The following is an 18,287-nucleotide window of genomic DNA, read 5'->3' as shown; positions in this document are numbered from 1 at the left end:
TTAAATATAAACTTGCATGTCGGCAGAATTAGTACAATTACATTAATACAACAAATTGCATAACAGATCCGGAAATATTGATCTTTAACTTTATATTACACTTTTGATTAACTTAAGAGAGACAAAGTGCAATTCATCAGAAAGAGTCTCATACGGCTCACGATGCTGTGACGGCTTCAAGCTTTTATTCATACAAGTACAAGAATCTAATCAGAGCTGTTAGATCTTTAAACAAGCTAAAGGAAACGTGAGTCGGTCTAGAGACTCATTTAAAGGGTCGTCGGTGCTTTAGAATGAATAATGCTGCACAGCTCGGCCTGGAAATGACACGAGTAACATTTGACTTATTCCCGAAGGCACCAGTGATTGTTGACCGTGTGCTGCCCACCCACAGTCCTGTCATTATCTATGAGGAATAAACTCTGTCCTTACATATTCTTATGCTGCTGTATGTCATCAGCTGCTTTCCCACATGCACTGAACTGTTTGTCATAACGCAAATCCGACAGAGAGGCTCCAGACTTTCTCCTGTCAGCCCCTGAGTAAGAAATAGAGAGGATACCGAATGACTTGATTTGAGAACACAGCAGCAGATCCTCCGCGGGACAGCAAGCGAGTGGGCGTGTTGATGACGTATCTAACATGCAATGAATGAAAATGAAAAAAAAATCTGTCTCAGGATGTTGAAGCGGTGCCACACATGTAGATGAAGCCGATGAAGATGTTCAGAGCTTTAGGTGATAAGGGTCGACTCCAGTGTTGAACAACATTACATCTCTGCAGCAGAATGAACATGCCATATCCTGCCTCTGTCGGCTGCACCCCCCCCCCCCCCCCCCTCACCCTCACCTGAGCGCTGCAGAGAGGATGTTCTCAACACGTCTGAGCGGAGAAGCTCCTGCTTTGGTTTTCATTTGTGAAGGGGCAGGACCCAATCGAGCGAGGGCTCTCCAGGGTTCATGTCTGAGAACAGCTATAAAGTGTTTCATGGTTTTGTTCACCTCTCTGTTTGTGTTAGTCAAGTCCTTAATCTCCCAGATTATCTCCAGTCTGAGACCAAGCCTGAATTTGGTTTGAGTGTGTTGAACTACGCTCCAGTTTCAGTGAGTGTAGTTGGAGAAAGCAAAAGTCTTGTGAAAGAGCAAATCACACCATGATTATTAACTGTCCTGTAGCTTCATGGCACGATGAACGTTTCATCTGTTCCTCTTCTTTGCTGCATGTCACAGTCTCCAAGTATGACATGAAGTGAGAATAAGAAAGAACAGGAAACTGTTACCATGAAGACATCAACAAGTGTTCTTAGGGTGAGATTTCCCTTTAAGAGGCAGTCGATCTGTCTGTGTCTACCTCTATGGGCCAAGCTGATGAGTGCAGTCCAGAGTCGGTCAGATGTTCAGAGCCGAGCGTCACTGGTCCACGCAGGCCGAGCCTCACCCCCTTCCCGGCCGCCGCGGACACGCCCTGCTCACCGGCTCCCTGCCTGTTCATCCTGCTCACCCCTCTGCTTCCTCTCAGTCACTTGATGCGGTGGCGGACCAGCGACGACTCGTCCGTGATCTCCCCGGAGCGGTCCCTGCATCGACAGGGCAGCACGAGCAGCAGCAGCAGGATGATGAGGACCAAGGCGCACACCGCCATCAGGGCGTAGGAGATGACCCAGAGGAGGGGTTCCTTCAGCGAGCCGCTGGAGCAGTTGGCCGCCACATCGGCTGCTGAGAAGGGCCCGGCGATCTCCGACAGGGCCACGCCGCCGCTCACTGCAGAGACAGAGGACAGACAGGTGAGCTCGGTTCACACAGGCTGAGTCACACAGGAGGTGAAGAGTGTTTGGAAACTCGCATCACAAATCAAATAATTATCACTGCAAGAAATAAGGAAGACGAAACCTGACCTTAAATGACCTTTACAGAAGTAAAAAGAATTATTCAGCCCCAATAAAAGCTGAAATGAATTCCTTTAAACATGTTCATATATACATTTTATTAAAAAAGTGACTAAAAAATATATCTATAAACGCATTCAAGAGAAAATAGAAAGACAGGCTTATTACAGTTATATAACGTCATGTGTGCGACTATCAGGCTCGTTTTCCTGGTATCAGCTTCCTGAAACAACCCTCGTCTCAGACCGGGAGCTGGTGAGCGCCATCGTTTACGTAATTTGAGGTTATTCGTTTTATTAAAGGGCAGCTGGTTGAGAGTTTCCTCTGTCTTGATTATACCAGTCAGTTCGGCTCATTACAGCTGGCAACCACAGCCCGCATTCAACCTTCAGCCTACATCTGTTCCAAGTCCATTCTGCTTAATACAGAACAAAAGGGATCTTTGTACTTAAAGCGAGGAGCCGTGCCTCTGCTCGTATTTACACAGAACTTAAGTACCGCAGTGTAAATTATGGTGATTCAGTTTTCAACCATCGGACTCTAGTTATTATTTAACAGCACTTTACGCTGTTCACTTTTTCAATGACTTTTTTTTCATGTCGAGCGCTTTATGGACTTTGTGCTAAAGTCTTAAAAGCAAAATCAGCGACATTTTCATGTAGAATCAGTAAATGACAGATAAAACATTAAAGAGACCATCCGGCTCATATCAACAAAAATGTGGGGGTTTCTGTGTCTTAAACAGCAGCTTGTGAACAGGAGGGAGAATCTTAACCACTTGGAATCGTCTAATTCCTGCTACTCGATTATTACCTCGGCCAAGGTTATATAAAAACCACTGGACGGATTAAACAGGACTCGGTGGAAGGACGCAGTCTGGGTCAGGGAAGAACCCATAACGTTTTGACGCAGATTCCGATCAAGGGGCGGATACAGGATTTGTTCCACTTTTCTTAAAATTTAGACAATTTTTTATTTTTTCAATTGGTGATTTCACAGAGAATAACTCATTGATTATGTTCAGAAATACGGGGAAATACAAACACTTAGAAAATACAGTTTAGTCAGTAACTTCCTTGGAATCAAAGCTTAAAATGTACTTTATCATTCTCTGATTTTAACTAGTTTTTAAGGTTTTGATGGAAAGACTTAAATTTCTGTCATGTTTAGTTTTTTGACAGTTGATTATTTTCCATTCTATTTATTATTTTATTTATGCGTTTTGTATTTGTGAAGCACTTTGGGGTTATTTTTCAAAGATATTATTATTATATCATAAATTTGTTTTAGACAAAATGACACTGTTTAAACTATCGATATGATATACAAGTTATATAGTTGGAGTCTCTGTCATGGTCATGTATGAACCCGTACCTGCACAGTTGCTGAGAGCAAAGCCCAGTCTCCGCTGGGCGCGGTCGAACACCACGAAGAAGCCTTCCATAACAGTGGCGCCGATCACGAGGCCGTTAGTTGAAGATGACACTCCGAACCGGAAGCAGTCCAGTGTGCCGTCCAAATCGGTGACAGGTTGGATGTAAAGCTGGAAAATGAACAGGGAGGAATAACGACCGGTCAGTGTTTTTATTTCTCTAAAATTGACAGAGAAGCTCTGGAGAAAGGGCGACTGGTGTCTGTTTGTGTTTCCTCCAGGTACCTGAGGCAGAATGGTGATACGGAACGTCTGGCTGGTGTTTGTGGCTCTCAGATAGATGGACAGCTTGGGGAAGAATCTCCAGGGGGTCTCCCCCTTCAACCAGCATGCAAGCTTGGTGCCCTCCCAGAACCCTGAAGAAAAATCCTGGATCTGAACCACAGAGAATCGATGAACAAACAGAGACAGAGGGAGACAGGAAGGAATAGGACAAGAGACAGAAGGTCAGTACAGCTCCAAAACATGTTTCCCTTTTATTTTTACTGTAAAGATGTTGATACATTAATTGAAAATGTTGCTTCCAAGTTCAAATTAACCTTGAGGAGTGTTCGTGTGCAGCTGCGAAAGGTGAAATATGAGTGAAGTAGAAAAAACAGAAAACAAAAGCGCACACACACACACACGCACTCCTTTCAAAGCGACCATGTCCTTGAAAGCAGTGAGCGTGCGCTCTCTTCCCCTGCATCTCTTTGCTCTGACAACATGTTTCATCATTGTCTGTGGAGAGACGGCGGCGTACCAGCGAGCTGTGTATGATGGCTTCCACCACCGCATTGAAGACGTTGACAGGAAGTCGCAGCAGCGTCGTCCCGCTGTCAACTATAGCTTTATCCATGTTATACTGAAAGAGAGGGAGAGAGAGTGAAGTGCAGTCAGGGTTCTATCAGCTCAACAGGCTCCTATGGAAGACCTTGAACACACAAAAGGGATCTGAGAGAGGAAGTTCTTTCACGAAATGACAGACTGGGTTACATTCCCTCGCAGTGCTGCTGATCCGTTTCATCTCTTTGCTTTAACCTTTTTAAAATCAGCTCATCAGATATGAATATGTCGCTTTTCTGCATCAAACTTAAGCCCATTTTCAACTGGTCCAAAAAAGCCGCAAACATCTGGCTTTGTCTTCAATGGGAATGGATAGAGTTGGAATTCACTCCCAGGCCAAAGGGAAGATGTAAATCGAAGTTTACCAGCATATATAAAAACCTGTGTATACACACTAATTTGGTGGAAGATACCTTTTAAGAGTGAGAGATAAGAAACACAAGCGTTTGAAATTCACCTCTCTGCAGTCCAGGTCCAGGTTCTGATCACCAACCTCCAGCTTCAACACCTCCACCTGGTAGTACCACTCCTCTATGATGGGGGTGTACCACACCGATCCTCGGTACAGAGTGGGCTCAGCTCCTCCCAGGATCTGAGGAAAGAAAGGAAATTATTCTTCACTCTTCTGTGGGTGAACTGTGACCAACAGATTGAATAATCCAACAAGAGCTCACTCTGGCAAAGGGTTAACATCCGCATCTTGGCCGAATATGTAGAAACACACACACACACACACCCTGGCCAGTGCGTCCATCTGTCAGTATCAGCAGGTCAGTGTGATGGAGACACAGGGAGTGTGGCACCGAGGCGGTTTGTAGCACAGTGACAGACCTGCTCTCAGCGGGATGCTATCTTAGCTTAATTAGCCACACTCCAATGTACAAAACCCACTGACAGGAGGATAGTAGCTCCAATGTTTTATAAATGCATCAATCTGCTCTGTCTAATCCATCCGTTTATAAGTCTGAGAAGAGAAGTGCTTTACATAACTGATGCTGCTCGTAAAATAACTCCACGCACACCATGTGGAATATGAAAAGTGATTCTCGCTTTAGCTCAAAAATCCACCCTGCCTTTGAGCACTATGTACAACCAGAGCTTATTTGATACGGTCACTCGATGCAGCTCTACCCGGGCCAGCCCCTCCTGACCACTCACCAGACTGCCGCCCGGTGGGTCCTCCGCGCTGCTGGCTGACAGGCCACCACCGCACATCTGGAGGGAGAAGATGTCAGGGATGCCCAGCTGCTGCACCACAGAGTTGAAGAAGGGCTCCACGGATGAGTCGGGCTGATCGAGAGAGGAAAGTGTTAAAACAATTACATTTCGGGCTCTGATTATTTTCATTTTTTAAAGCTGCTTTCGCATCTTCTCACTTTGTGATGGTAACACAAGTTTATTTAAACAACTTTACAATAAAAAATATCTTGAAAATGAAGGATGGAAATGCTCAATGTGAATTGATTACTACACAATTGCGTTTGTGCACTTATGTAGGGCAGGCAGGGTCAGAGTGACTAAAGGATGTTGACTTCGGTTTTCATGTCAGTGTTGTGTCATCATGTCCTGCATGACAAACAGCCCCGAGGCGAATTTAACCTGAACACTGGGGACACCAGACGCACAAAGTTGTCAGTGTGAGTGTATCTGCCCCTCCATCGCTAGCATTTGATCCCAAAGGTTGCCGCAGTCAGCGAAGAATGAAAGAGTGTATTGTAGGAGTTTACACTGACGTCATCCTTGTCCCAACTGCACTAAATCATCATGTTAAAGAAAGCGGATGCCGGGAAGAAGAGTCTGGGTTTTGTAGCGCTGTCGCATTTCACACCTACAAAGACTGTTCCTCTATTTCTCCTGAAAAATGGAAATTGATTTACTGAGAGAATATTATTGTAAAGGAAGCGAGGATATAAACCAGTACAAGACATTAGAGCTAGAAAAATAAATTAAACTGGAAACGTTGTGTAAAAAAGAAATCATGACTCAAAGGCGTCAAACTCTCGACAGCTGAAAACTTCTCTGTTGCCATATGAAATGTCAGTGACTACACTCTGATTAGATTAGTTGGGACAATTATTCAGAGCAGTAAAAGAAATGTGAGTCAGCACTTCTTAATGAGATAAAACCTAATACTATGAAAAAAAGTGTTTTTCCTACACTTCAATCTTTGATAGAAATAAACTGCGTCTAGTTCCGTGCATCAACGAACAAAAAAGCGAACAGACCTTAGTGATAAGACTTGACTATTTTATTTAATTGTTTTATTAGTAGTACATTATCATTTTCATGCAATTGCTGCAACTAACTAAACACGTGGCCACTGCTGAGGCTCAGGACGTGGAGAGGGTTGTCCACTAACCAGGAGGTCGGTGGTTCGAGCCCAGTTTCCCCCTGACAGGTGTGCGGACAGCATGTGAATGGTGGGATAGAAAAAGCACTGCCTATAGAAGCAATGTGGGAACGTGACATGTCAGGGGCTACAGAGCTGCCTCATAAACAAGGATGCTGCCGGTATGAAATATATCGTCTTTCAAATTGCTCACCATAAACACAATGTTAAATATAATTTCATACACAGAGCAAAATGAGGGGGAACGTGTTTTAAAATTGATGACAGTGTTTCCCACAGAATTCAATCTATGGAGGTAACAAGGGTGCAAGTGCATGAGGGTCCCACTAACAGGAACCAGATTCCAGGGACAGTAACACAGGCTAAAGGCATTGAGAACAGTGTGCATAAAGTCATTATTAAGAAATTCCATGATCATGTGTTATGTATACACATGGTAGTTTGTTTTCTTTCCCTGATGGGGACTAAGACAAAGACACTGTTTATAATGTTCAGATATGAATATTGTTATTATTCCATCAGTTCATGTGTTCAGTTAGCTATGGGAAGCCACTGTTGGCCTGACTTGGGGAGATGGGCTAAACACTTCCTCCTCATTAAACTGGTCCCATCTGCTGGGACTGAGGAACGCAGACTAAAGACAGTGAGAGTGTGATAGAAAGAACTGCATTGAATGTCACAACTGCAGGTTAAACTAGGAGGTCTGAGTCTGTTTGGATGGTAAAAATGTTATGGAATATAGTGCATGCCTTCAGTAGCCAAGCACACAGCACACATCAAGCTGGAGGTCTCTCATTATATTATGAGAAGTGTAATAAAAAAATGGTTCTTATGAAAGCCGTAGCAGGAACAAATTCAATCATGGCTGATCAGACTGTAGATAATGAATGGGAAACACTGGATTGTGAAATGTTGTCCGTCAGCTATAGACATCTGTTCAGCTTGTTCTTCTGTATTTAATATGCAGCTCATGCTTTTGTCTGAGTGTGAGTCTGCTTTGTGCTTCTTACTAAAGTCTGGTGCACACTAGAGGAGACTTGAGAAACTCTTCTTCTTCCGTTTGTTATGTGGAAAACTCACGTGATTGAACGTGACTTCAGAGGAAAGTCAAACTTGCAGGAGAAGAGACGTGTGTGTTCTGTTTTGCAGTTATATTTTTATAAATTATTTCTGCGATATTTATTATTAGAGATAAAAGAGACTCCAGCTCGATCAGTAGCATTAAGATAATTTTGTAAACCCCTCCCACTTGTAAACTCCTCCCACCCAGCCCATTATTTGGGGAACGCTTCCCGCGATTGTCATGAGTGGAAAACTGGGCCTTAAACCTGCCCAATTATCCTCTAGTGTGCAGAAGCCTTTAACAGAAAATTTGTAGGAGAGGACTTAAACCTTTTTTCTTCTAATTCAACAATTGATCTCTCTCACCCGTGCCAGCATGGGATAGGCCAGCCCCAAGATGCCCTGCCAGTTGACCCCAGGAAGAAAGAAGCCCTCAGATGACAGGATGGCGGCAATGTTGATGATGATGGTCCCGTTTGGCCCTTTGGGGATGGAGACCCGGTCAATGCCCAGTTCACCTTCCCAGTTACCCTGGGTGTACCTGACGGCAACCATCCGACCGACTGACTCATAGGTACTGGAGCTAAACACAGAGGAGGAAGTGTGAATGGCTGCAAAAGGCCTTAAGGGGATCTTTTAAAGATACATGAATAAATCTCATGCAGGGGAAAACTCTGATGGTGCAGATTCACCACTAGAGAAACACAAAGCTTTTATGATTATTCATTCATGAATATTTGTTTTTTCTCCCTGTGAAAGTTCTAATGTCGAGGAACTCAGCAGTGGTGTCACATTTCCAAGAGTTTGTGCATGTGATTAAACAAAGAGACTCGGCCACTCACAGTGCAGTGTTGAAGTAGTGAGTAATGAACGGGTGTGGAGCCGCAGCCACGGCAAAGTTACTGCTGCCTGTATCCACCAGGATGTTGAGCTGAAAAACAAAAGGAGAAGTTTGCTTATCAGTCGTGACACTTATCTGTGACAGCCCCGCCCTGACCTACTGAGCTCCTGAGTCTCTGTGTGGGAGAAAAGAAAACTCAGCAGTGGGATACAGTGAAACAATTTAAGCCTTAAAAAGAACAACATCAAATAAAATGGAAATGGAAAGGTTTTGCTGTGCTAATAATTAGAGGAGGGAAATATAGTGGATAACAAATGTGACAATGTAAGTAATATATGTCTAGTTGTGTTTAGACATTTTATTAAAGAATTGCTCAATATTTCAGTTAAAACTGAAGCCTGAAAGCTGATTAACTAACTTTAACGGATTACAAGCTGGAACAAACTGTTTGGTTGTTCAGCAAAAATGACTCTGCCCCTCTGATATAATTACTCTCTAATGTGTGATCTATGAGTCAAACATGTTGGCCTCTAGCTACTGACATATGTGTACCACCGATCCAGCCATTCTGGTATGTGTCATGTGCACAGTGGGGACCGGCTAACAACAGTTGAGATAATTTTGTCTTCCAGGCATGGAGTCGACGAGTAGGAACTAATTGGCCGTTAGATTCCTGTCACCTCCGCAACTGAGCAGTGGCCACTCTGACACACACGAGCCGGCGTTCCTCACTAACATGAAGTCACAAACCCACCAGACACGAGTTTATGAAAATGCACAAGTGCTGCACAGAATCGAAACAGAGGGTTGGGGTTAGCAATCCGTCTGTCTTCATTTCTCTGAGGCTGCCATTGTTTTGGACAAACCTGAACATCAGGAAGTAGGTTTTGTAATCTGTGTAAAAGGAAGCAAATAACTGATTCCCAAACATTTTCTTAAATCCACTCCCTCAAGCTTTGTTTGTCGAGCAGAACAAGTCGGCTCATCATTACACAGCACTATTTGCTCAGAAACCAAAATTATCATAACTCGTTCAGGCCTAGGTGTGCATGAAGTCATAATGAAACAATTCTGTGCTCATCAACCATGTGTTATCGATCCGTTCAGGTGGGTACGGGAAGCGACTGTTGGCCTGCCTGGAGGAGATGGGCTTATCACCTCCTCCTCGTTGGACTGGCCCTGGTCCCATCTGCTGTGACTGTGCCATCTCAAACCCCTCTGGCACATGGCACCGGTCCAGCCACACAAGACCTGGACCAGCCAAACAGGCGGCAGATCGGAAAACACCGGAACCTCGTGGTGGAGAAGGGGGGAGCGCGGGCAATTCTTATCCCCACACCGCCTTTCTGTTCTAGTCACACTATCCTCCTTCAGCTCGGCTCCCCGAGCCTCGGGCAAATCGCCCCCCCCCCCCCCCCCTCCCCCGCTGCTGCGGGAGCCAGCAGTTGAGCGTTCACTGTCTAATTGGCAGCGGCTCCATGGCGGCAAACGTGCATCTGCTACCTGTTTGTACCAATTAGCAGATGTGAGGCTCTCCGACCGACACCTCAGCCTGGCTGTGCCACACGCCAACAGATGTGGCAATTAGTGGCTGATTTGAATAGAGCCTCATTTAACACCACGGCCCTGTAATCACATAATCATTTAGATAGAATAACACAGGGAGTATGACTTAATAGTATCGAGCTACACGACATTTTGGCACTGCATGAACCAATCTGAACCAAAGTGGACTGAGCTCTCTCGGCATGAAAGGCTGAGGGGAACATTTCACTGTAATGATGAACACAGCTAAGTGTCATTTGAAACACTAACACAATGTTAAAGCTATTATATTAGAAGAGCAATGTTAGACAGTACAATTATTTGCTCCTCATTATAACTATTCCCAAGTTATTAAAGGATTGTTGAGTGTGACGACATGCTGTGTCTATTTACATCTCATATCCCTTTAACACATGGAAATATTATTCTATATAAAAGTTAGGACCATGCATCTCCACCTCCACCCGCTATCCAGATATGAAGCCAGAGTCCCAGGAGTTGCAATCAGGTGATGGAGCCTCCGCATCAAGGTCCCAGCAATACACACACCGACACATTGTGTTTTAGACTCAGCTGTAAATCATGGCACATCCTCCTGTTTGCATAGCACCAAATAACTAATATAACCCAATAAACCCAATATTAATGGAAATATCTACACCTGAGCATTACCTTAAAAAAAAAAAAGACGGAAGCCATCTTTGAGAGAGAATTTCTGAAATGTATTGTGACTATTTAGTTTGGTCCATGTCCCATCCACTAACATGGAGGAGATGGGATAATAACCCTGAGATCTCAGACCCTTTGGGCCAAACACAACATTGTTCAGGAGGTATGCCTGCTGATTCAAAAACTGTTCCTAGAATAAACTGAAGGGGAGTTGTAACGACTTCATCTCCTGAGGGTGAGGAAAAGAGTCAGATGATAATGTTGTAATCTCAGCTAATGGCTAAGTATGAACCAAAGTCTGATGACCGAGTGCTGAGGAAGGTCCAGCCGCAATAAAATATCAGTTGGAATAATTGTATTCTGGGGAACTTCCCAGGTTGCAGTGTGCCCTGATAGCAGCAGATGCTGGGGAGTGACTGTCAGGCAGCACTGATAAGAGAACCCAGAGCGTGAGAAGGCAGAGCAGTGCCCCCCAAGAGTCTGATGTGTTTCAGCTGAGAGGCCCGGGAACACCAGGTCAATGAGACCCTAAAGGGACAATTCACCTTTGGTTTAAGCGTCATTTCAAAACACATCTACTTCCAACACAGTGGCAGAGCAAAGGCTTAAACCTACAACACCCTACAGCATCATGAATGTTTAATAGTGATGGGACATTCCCCCTTTCAACTCATCCGGGACCATTTAGTCCTCCTTAATCATTAATCTGAACTTGTGAGGCGCCTTCGGTAACGAGCAGTATGAAATAATGCCAGTAAATTAGTACACAGGCATGTTTCTCTCCAACGAAGGGGAAACGAGCAGGACATGTGCCCCTGCACCAGGGGCTGGAGTTGTTTTGTACAAATCCAGGTCTGCTCTTTGCTCCCTGGGAGCCTCATAATCCCCGTCAGCTGCCTGGTAGGAAACAGTGGTCTTCACAGGCTGTGTCATGTGAGTGCATGTGAGCTGGCGGTCAATCTACCTACGGACCACCAAGCCGTGCAGACTCCAGCAGGCTGCTGCAGCCCACAGCTGGAGTCTCATGGCCTGGGAGTCAGACGGTGGGATTTTCATTTCAATAAGAATATTGATGGTTAGGAAAACGCCTGGCTAATCTTCCCACGGAGCCAAGTTGTTCTTCTGCTGTTGGGGAGATGTTAAAACGTTTTGTTAGTATGTAGAAACATCTCAAATGATATACAGATAGGTAGATAGGGCCCTGGGGTGAAACAAGCACAGCCAGTCCTCTCTCACACTCCTTCAGTGGATCACATGGTGTTCACGCGCACACACACACACACACACACACACACACACACACACACACACACAGTCCATTGACTAAAGAGGAAAGGACAGAAGACATGGTGCTGCCTTTAGGTCTGAACAATGAAATACTAAAATGTCTGATCAGAGTTGAAACCAGCAGTAGAAACAAAACACAGTGACTTATCATTACCGTCTGACCGGGCGTGCCAATGGACATCTCGATGTAGTAACCTCTTCCAGAGTCCCCCTGCAGGTTCTGAGCCATGTCCAGAAAGTTGACAGTCCCGGTGGGATCAGAGGCCAGAGACAGGCCGGTCCCATCGGCGGCTGTCAACGCCACCCGCCGGACAGCGGTCACATCCACAGCCGGGGAGACGTCGATCCTCCCCGGGTAAATCTTCAGCGGTATGGACAGATAACAGGTGCACACGCCGAAGTAAAAGCTGAAAGTTAAAGCCCACACCGACGCTGAAGTGGGGTCAGCCATTGTTTGTTTGTGTCTGTTCTTGTGTGGAGTTCGGGGACAGAAGACTTCCAGCTCCGAGTTCAGAAAGTTTCCTCAGTCAAGTTTTCAGCTTCACCATCGTGGAAGCGGCTGTGCTGCGGTGACCACGGGAGAAGCGCCTCCTCCTCCTCCTCCTCCTCACGGTGAAGGAGAAAGTGTAAGAAACATGAAACACTCAGACACTGGCTCCATACTGGGGAACTCTGACATCCACTGGAAACTCCTGACTGCCTCCATCCACTCCTCCTCCAACGGCAACACCACTGACGTCCGGTCAGCCCCTTCAGAGTAAAGTCAAGTGGTTAGCGTAAATATAGAGTCGACAATATTTATGAGTCACATGCAACATCGAGATAAGCACAAAGAGTCATTGTATTGGATTCTAAATATGTGTTTGACTAAAAACAAATGTATATATTGTTACAATTTATATCATATCTGAAGTAGCATTATATAAATACATTATAATCTCAATAGTATACTATAAATATTTTATTAATAAAAGTATTATATATATATATGTTTACAGCGGTTATAAAAAGTCTACACCCCCCTGTTAAAATGCCAGGTTTTTGTGATGTAAAAAATGAGACAAAGATAAATCATTTCCTGAACTTTTTCCAACTTTAATGTGACCTATAACATGAAATCTTTTAGGGTGAGAAATTAAAAACTTACAATAACCTGGTTGCATAAGTGTGCACACCCCTAGACTAATGCTTTGTTGAAGCACCTTTTGATTTTATTACAGCTCTCTACAGCAATATTTGCCCACTCTTCTTTGCAAAAGTGCTCCAAATCGGTCAGATCCTCTCCTGTGCACAGCCCTCATCAGATCACTCCACAGATGTTCAATTGGATTCAGGTCTGGGCTCTGGCTGGGCCATTCCACAACATGAATCTTCTTCTGGTGAAGCCACGCTTTTGTTGATTTGGATGTATGCTTTGGGTCGTTGTCGTGCTGAAAGTTGATATTGCCTTTCATCTTCATCTTTCTAACTGAAACCTGAAGGTTTTGTGTCAAAATTGACTTGTATTTGTAACTGTTCATAATTCCCTCCACCTTGACTAATGCCCCGGCTCTAGCTGAAAAGCATGATGCTGCCACCACCATGCTTCACTGTGGGTATGGTGTTCTTTGGGTGATGTGCAGTGTTGTTTTTGCGCCAAACTTACCTTTTGGAATTATGGCCAAAAAGTTCAACCTTGGTTTCATCAAACCATAACCCTTTTTCCCACATGCTCTTGGGAGACTTCATGTATGTTTTTGCAACATTTAGCCGGGCTTGGATGTTTTTCTTCTTGAGAAAAGGCTTCCGTCTTGCCACCCTACCCCACAGCCCAAACATATGTAGAATACGGGAGATTGTTGTCACATGTAGTACACAGCCAGTACTTGGCAGAAATTCCTGCAGCTCCTTTAATGTTGCTGTAGGACTCTCGGAAGTTCTTCTTCTCGTCTTTTCATCAATTATGGAGGGACATCCAGTTCTTGGTAATGTCACTATTTGCACCACTTGATGATGGCTGTCTTCACTGTGTTCCGTGGTATATCTAATGCCTTGGAAATGATTTTGTACCCTTCTCCTAACTGACACATTTCAACAATGAGATCCCTCCGAAGCTTTGGAAGCTCTCTGCGGACCATGGCTCTTGCTTTAAGATGCAACTAAGAAAATGTCTGGAAAATACTACTAGAACATCTGAACTTTATTTGGGATGTGTACTGACTACTATGTAACGAGTTTGAATGTGATTGGTTAATTCTGAACATAGCCACACTCCCAGTTATAAGGATGCACACTTATGCAACCTTTTAGTTTGTATTTTTTCCCTCCTAAAGTATTTCAGTTTGTTTTTCAGATGAATTGTTCACGTTATAGGTCACAGTAGTGCAGGAAAAAGTTCTGACATGATATATGTTGCTCTAATTTACATCACAAAAACCTGGCATTTCATAGGGTTGTGTAGACTTTTTACATCCACTTTATATATACAGAGTATACATTTATATTCTATACATTTTTTATATTTTATATTTTACATAACCTATGAGGAAATGTCCTTGACCATATATGGTATTCCTTATAATTGTATAAACTATGTTGGAATAAACTATATAAATTGTGCATGCAAAGTGTGTAATTATTATACATATAAATCAAAATACAAGCCTTCGAAAAGCTTTTCATTTAAGCTTTCCATTCAGGTCACATGGCAGATCCAGGGGTAGGGCTGAAATCTGATTGGCCCTGAAGCACCCCTGTTCTGTCAGTAGTCTTTAACACTAAATATGATGGTTTGCTAAGAGCAAAAGCTTTTTATTAAATGTGCACCTTACTGATTCAGGAGCTGTCCATGGATGTTGCAACCATAATTGGCCCCTCTGTGTAAATTGTGGCCCTTCTGCCCTTGTTTTTTCATTCTAACTGAAACTAAGTGTCAACCATGAATGTGGATGACCACAAAATGGAGTTGTTAACCATGGATATTTTTAGTTAATCTGTGTGTCCTCATTGCCTTTGGTCATCGTGTGATGGGTTATTAGTACAGTAAACTGTAATGGTCAAGGTCATCTCCTCGTTCTTACACGTGAGACACTTCCTGTTGACTTATGTAAAAGTTGAATAAAGTTGATTAAAATTACTCTACAAAGGTTTGATCACTATTTAAAAAACTGCTGCATGTTTTCTGTTCATAAGTCACCTGCACTGTTGAGATATATCAGTTTTAATGTTACCATCATAATTTCCATTTCATATTGTGGAGTTTTTTTTTCTTATTCTCATTTGTTATTTTTAATTGTTTGAGTAAAACATCCATTATACAGTGTTTATATCAACTACTGTGTAGCGTAAAACCCCATTGATAGTTCATAGCTCTTTACACTGCTCCATAATATATCATAATGACATGAACAGTTTATGAGTTACATAAAGAATTAATATCTATAGGAGACTTTCCCTCCCATTGTATTTAAAGCACACTAAGTTAAAGCATGGAAAATTTAGAATGAAAGTATTTTTCAAGGCCCCATTCATTCACCATAAATGAAGAACTCGGTCACCACATCAAGGTCAGGAAGTTGAATAAGGTTGAAGTCATTCGGAAATAATGCGATTCTGCATCGACGTATACGGCAATCACATGCATCTCCTCAGAAAACGCCTGTCTTTCCATTCTGCATCAAAGCACCAGCGGCCGGGATACAAGGTCTTGTATTTAATCTGTTTACATACATTAAAACAGACACTACATCTAATTGATCAAGATACAAACCCAGACGTTTTTTTTTTTTTCCTGTTCTTTTGCATGTTTGAGCCGGAACTGTTTCATTTGCTGCTTTGACAGTTCAGAGAAAGAGGGAGACGATCCCAGTACTAGGGCGAGATCGATGTCACAGGCCTTCTCCATGCTGCCTGTTGCACACAGAGCCGGCCACTGTCTCGCTTCGACTTCCTCATTAGTCCGCGGCTACACTGTGTCACATGTTCGCCCCCATCTCCTTTTCTCCAGCTCGCCAATTGAAGTTAATCAACTATAGCTACAATAACCTGAATGATGCGGAGACAGACTGTGACCACAAAAATGAATCTTTCTGGTGCATTGCTTGTCATGCACTGGGTCTTGTGAATGACCCATTTAAGCACAATTCCGGTTTCTTCTCCTCCCTTGCATGGGATGTTGAGATACTTCCATGGCCCGAGAGTATCAAAACAAGGGGAAAGCAAGGATTCATTGTTTACTCGTCTGTTGCTGTGCATAAAATGCGGCGGATCCGGCAGTAGATCATGTGTGTTATATCCCCCTGGGCTATAGGGTTTATCAACCTTTTGTTGCTGGCTCATTACCTCATTTTTGGCAACTATTTTTGGCCTGTGACGTTTCATAAAAAAGTTGAATTACTGCCAAACCTTTAGTACACAAACAACAGCATACATGTTATAAATATAGTCAAATAAATCAACCCAAGAAGATTATTTTGTTAATGATCAGGCAAGTAAAACAGACTCTTAGAAGTTAAGTCAGTCAAAGTTTTTTTATTCAGTGGTTATATCTAGTTTTCATAAAACAATGGATTAATGTTGATTGAAGTTGAACCAAAATGATTTGTCCGAGAATTCTAACTGACGCCCCTGCATGACTCTCTTCTACTTTTGCAGCATTTGTGACGGTTACATTTTTAATAATGGGCTTTCGGAGTCAGAGTCCTTCCTGCTGTTCCTCTTTAAGCCACAGCAAGGCGCTCTGCACCACTGCTGTGCCTTTAATCCAATCTGAGGAGACTGTAGCATCATCTGTGTGTGAGCTATTCAGGCGGCTTAGCAGAGCCAGTGGTCCCACATTTGGCAGTGCAAAGCTCCTTTACTGGGACATTGGTGCTTAATCCTCACGGCTCTGATCATTACAGCTGATGAGAGGGAAGGAGGAGAGCGCTCCACATGATCTCATATGCAGCCGCTCCTCCTTCACCTTAACAACACTCACACATCTCCACCCCATCACAGGCGTAAACTCCACATATTTAGGATTTGTTGCTTTCACTCATTGCATTCAACTGGTTTGTTGAATTTAACCCCAACAGTGTTAGTTTTTTTAAAGCTGCTATAATCCGTTTCTATAACCTGATTCAACATATGTTTTTATAATGAACAGCATGCTAATAATTAACATCCTTTCTTGTGCTAATATATAATTTTAAAAGTTTTACACATGCCACTTCATGTATTCATAATTTTTGGATAATTTAACATCCAATAGCGAGGTGACAAACTCGCTGATCTTGCTGCAACTCATTTTGATGTCCATTACTGATTAATCTATCCATCGTTAATGTTCAATAAGTTCTGCTGCTGATGCATCTCAATATAGATTGTGTGAGTACTCCTTTCAATGGTCACATCATATTGGCAGAAATTAGTGGAATTTCAAATGTGAGAAATGCATATAGAGGTGTGTGGTAAGAAGAATATTCTGCAAATTATTTCAATTTCATAATTTAGTATTAAATGCAGTTTTGGTTCATTATGATTCCAAGCTAAACCTTCAATTTCAGTCTAGAGGTCAAAGGTGTCTAAGCCCTCTGAGCAACTCATGACCGACGTCCTGTCATGAGTCGAGCAACTTGACCTCTAGGTCAAAGGTCAAAGCTGACTGGAGAAGTATTCCATACAATGTGAAAATGTTGTCTTTTCAGTGTTTTCCAACTTTTTAGAAAAGCGCCACCCAATGGCCAAATCGCACCAAATTTTGCATTTGACCCCCAAGTGATAAAGTGAACCACTGACAGAAGTTTCATGTGACGATCTGGCCAGTCTGGATGAATTAACCAGTGCCTACGTACAGAAGGGGGTAAAGTGGCATTAAATAGGGAGATTATAGAGAAGGAATCCGGAAGCCATGGCCAGTCAGCCACACACGGGCAGGAACAGGAACCAGCCCGGGACCGACAGCAGCAGAGAATCTGGATGTGCAAGTCTTTTAAGATGTTTTCTTCACTTGCTTGCGTTTTGTCTATCCACGTGTGTTTCGTGAAGCAATGAGCTCACAGGGCCAGCGGAGTATACAAGAGAGGATAGAAAAGACATGAACTGTTCACACATCAAATCAAAATCATTGATACGTGTCTTTTGTTTTTTGAAAGAAAGTAACTAATGGAGTTCAACACAACGTCTGTGCCAGTTCCTTTTGAAAGATGGAAGGCCTGTGGGAAGCTCCCAGCACTCTGCCTCAGTCAGTCATGTGACTCTCAGCTGATCAAGGACTTTCTCACAAACCCAACTCAGTCACACTGTTACTCTGTTAAATTTTGGGATGCAGTGCTGAGCCGGCCAAGAATACATTTGAATTACGATTTAAGAACCTGAGAACATGAAAAGTATTTTTCAAAGAAAGATTCTCAATACATCCCAGATTCATAAT

The 18,287-nt window shown here is 43.2% G+C and overlaps 1 protein-coding gene and 1 long non-coding RNA gene across 2 annotated transcripts; one reads left to right on the top strand and one right to left on the bottom strand.

The window, feature by feature from the left end:
- Nucleotides 1–1,518: 1,518 nt before the first annotated feature.
- bace2 (beta-secretase 2) lies at nt 1,519–12,633 on the bottom strand. Its single transcript, XM_053423677.1, has 9 exons — nt 12,051–12,633; nt 8,397–8,485; nt 7,921–8,137; nt 5,301–5,432; nt 4,600–4,734; nt 4,060–4,161; nt 3,543–3,692; nt 3,260–3,428; nt 1,519–1,760 (listed from the first exon to the last, which is right to left on the bottom strand). The coding sequence occupies exons 1-9, from the start codon at nt 12,345–12,347 to the stop codon at nt 1,519–1,521; spliced, it is 1,533 nt and encodes a 510-aa protein (XP_053279652.1). The 5' UTR covers nt 12,348–12,633.
- LOC128440838 (uncharacterized) lies at nt 3,225–9,678 on the top strand. The gene is made up of 3 exons (XR_008338582.1): nt 3,225–3,763; nt 7,930–8,128; nt 9,503–9,678. It is a non-coding gene; the product is annotated as an uncharacterized LOC128440838 (long non-coding RNA).
- Nucleotides 12,634–18,287: the final 5,654 nt, after the last annotated feature.

The sequence above is a fragment of the Pleuronectes platessa genome, chromosome 5 (genome assembly GCF_947347685.1).
Source record: "Pleuronectes platessa chromosome 5, fPlePla1.1, whole genome shotgun sequence".
In the NCBI taxonomy this organism is placed as follows: Eukaryota; Metazoa; Chordata; class Actinopteri; order Pleuronectiformes; family Pleuronectidae; genus Pleuronectes; species Pleuronectes platessa.
The sequence above is the reverse complement of the archived record's forward strand: the minus strand, read 5'-3'. Positions and strand labels throughout refer to the sequence as shown.

What these genes read in the sequence shown, in the direction of transcription:
- bace2 (XM_053423677.1), bottom strand. Translation starts at nt 12,347, where the DNA reads ATGGCTGACCCCACTTCAGCGTCGGTGTGGGCTTTAACTTTCAGCTTT. An exon ending in CCTATCCCATGCTGGCACGG is followed by an intron (nt 5,433 to 7,920) that starts GTGAGAGAGATC and finishes TCTCTCGATCAG; the next exon opens with CCCGACTCATCCGTGGAGCC. An exon ending in TGCTCTCAGCAACTGTGCAG is followed by an intron (nt 1,761 to 3,259) that starts GTACGGGTTCAT and finishes CTGTCTCTGCAG; the next exon opens with TGAGCGGCGGCGTGGCCCTG.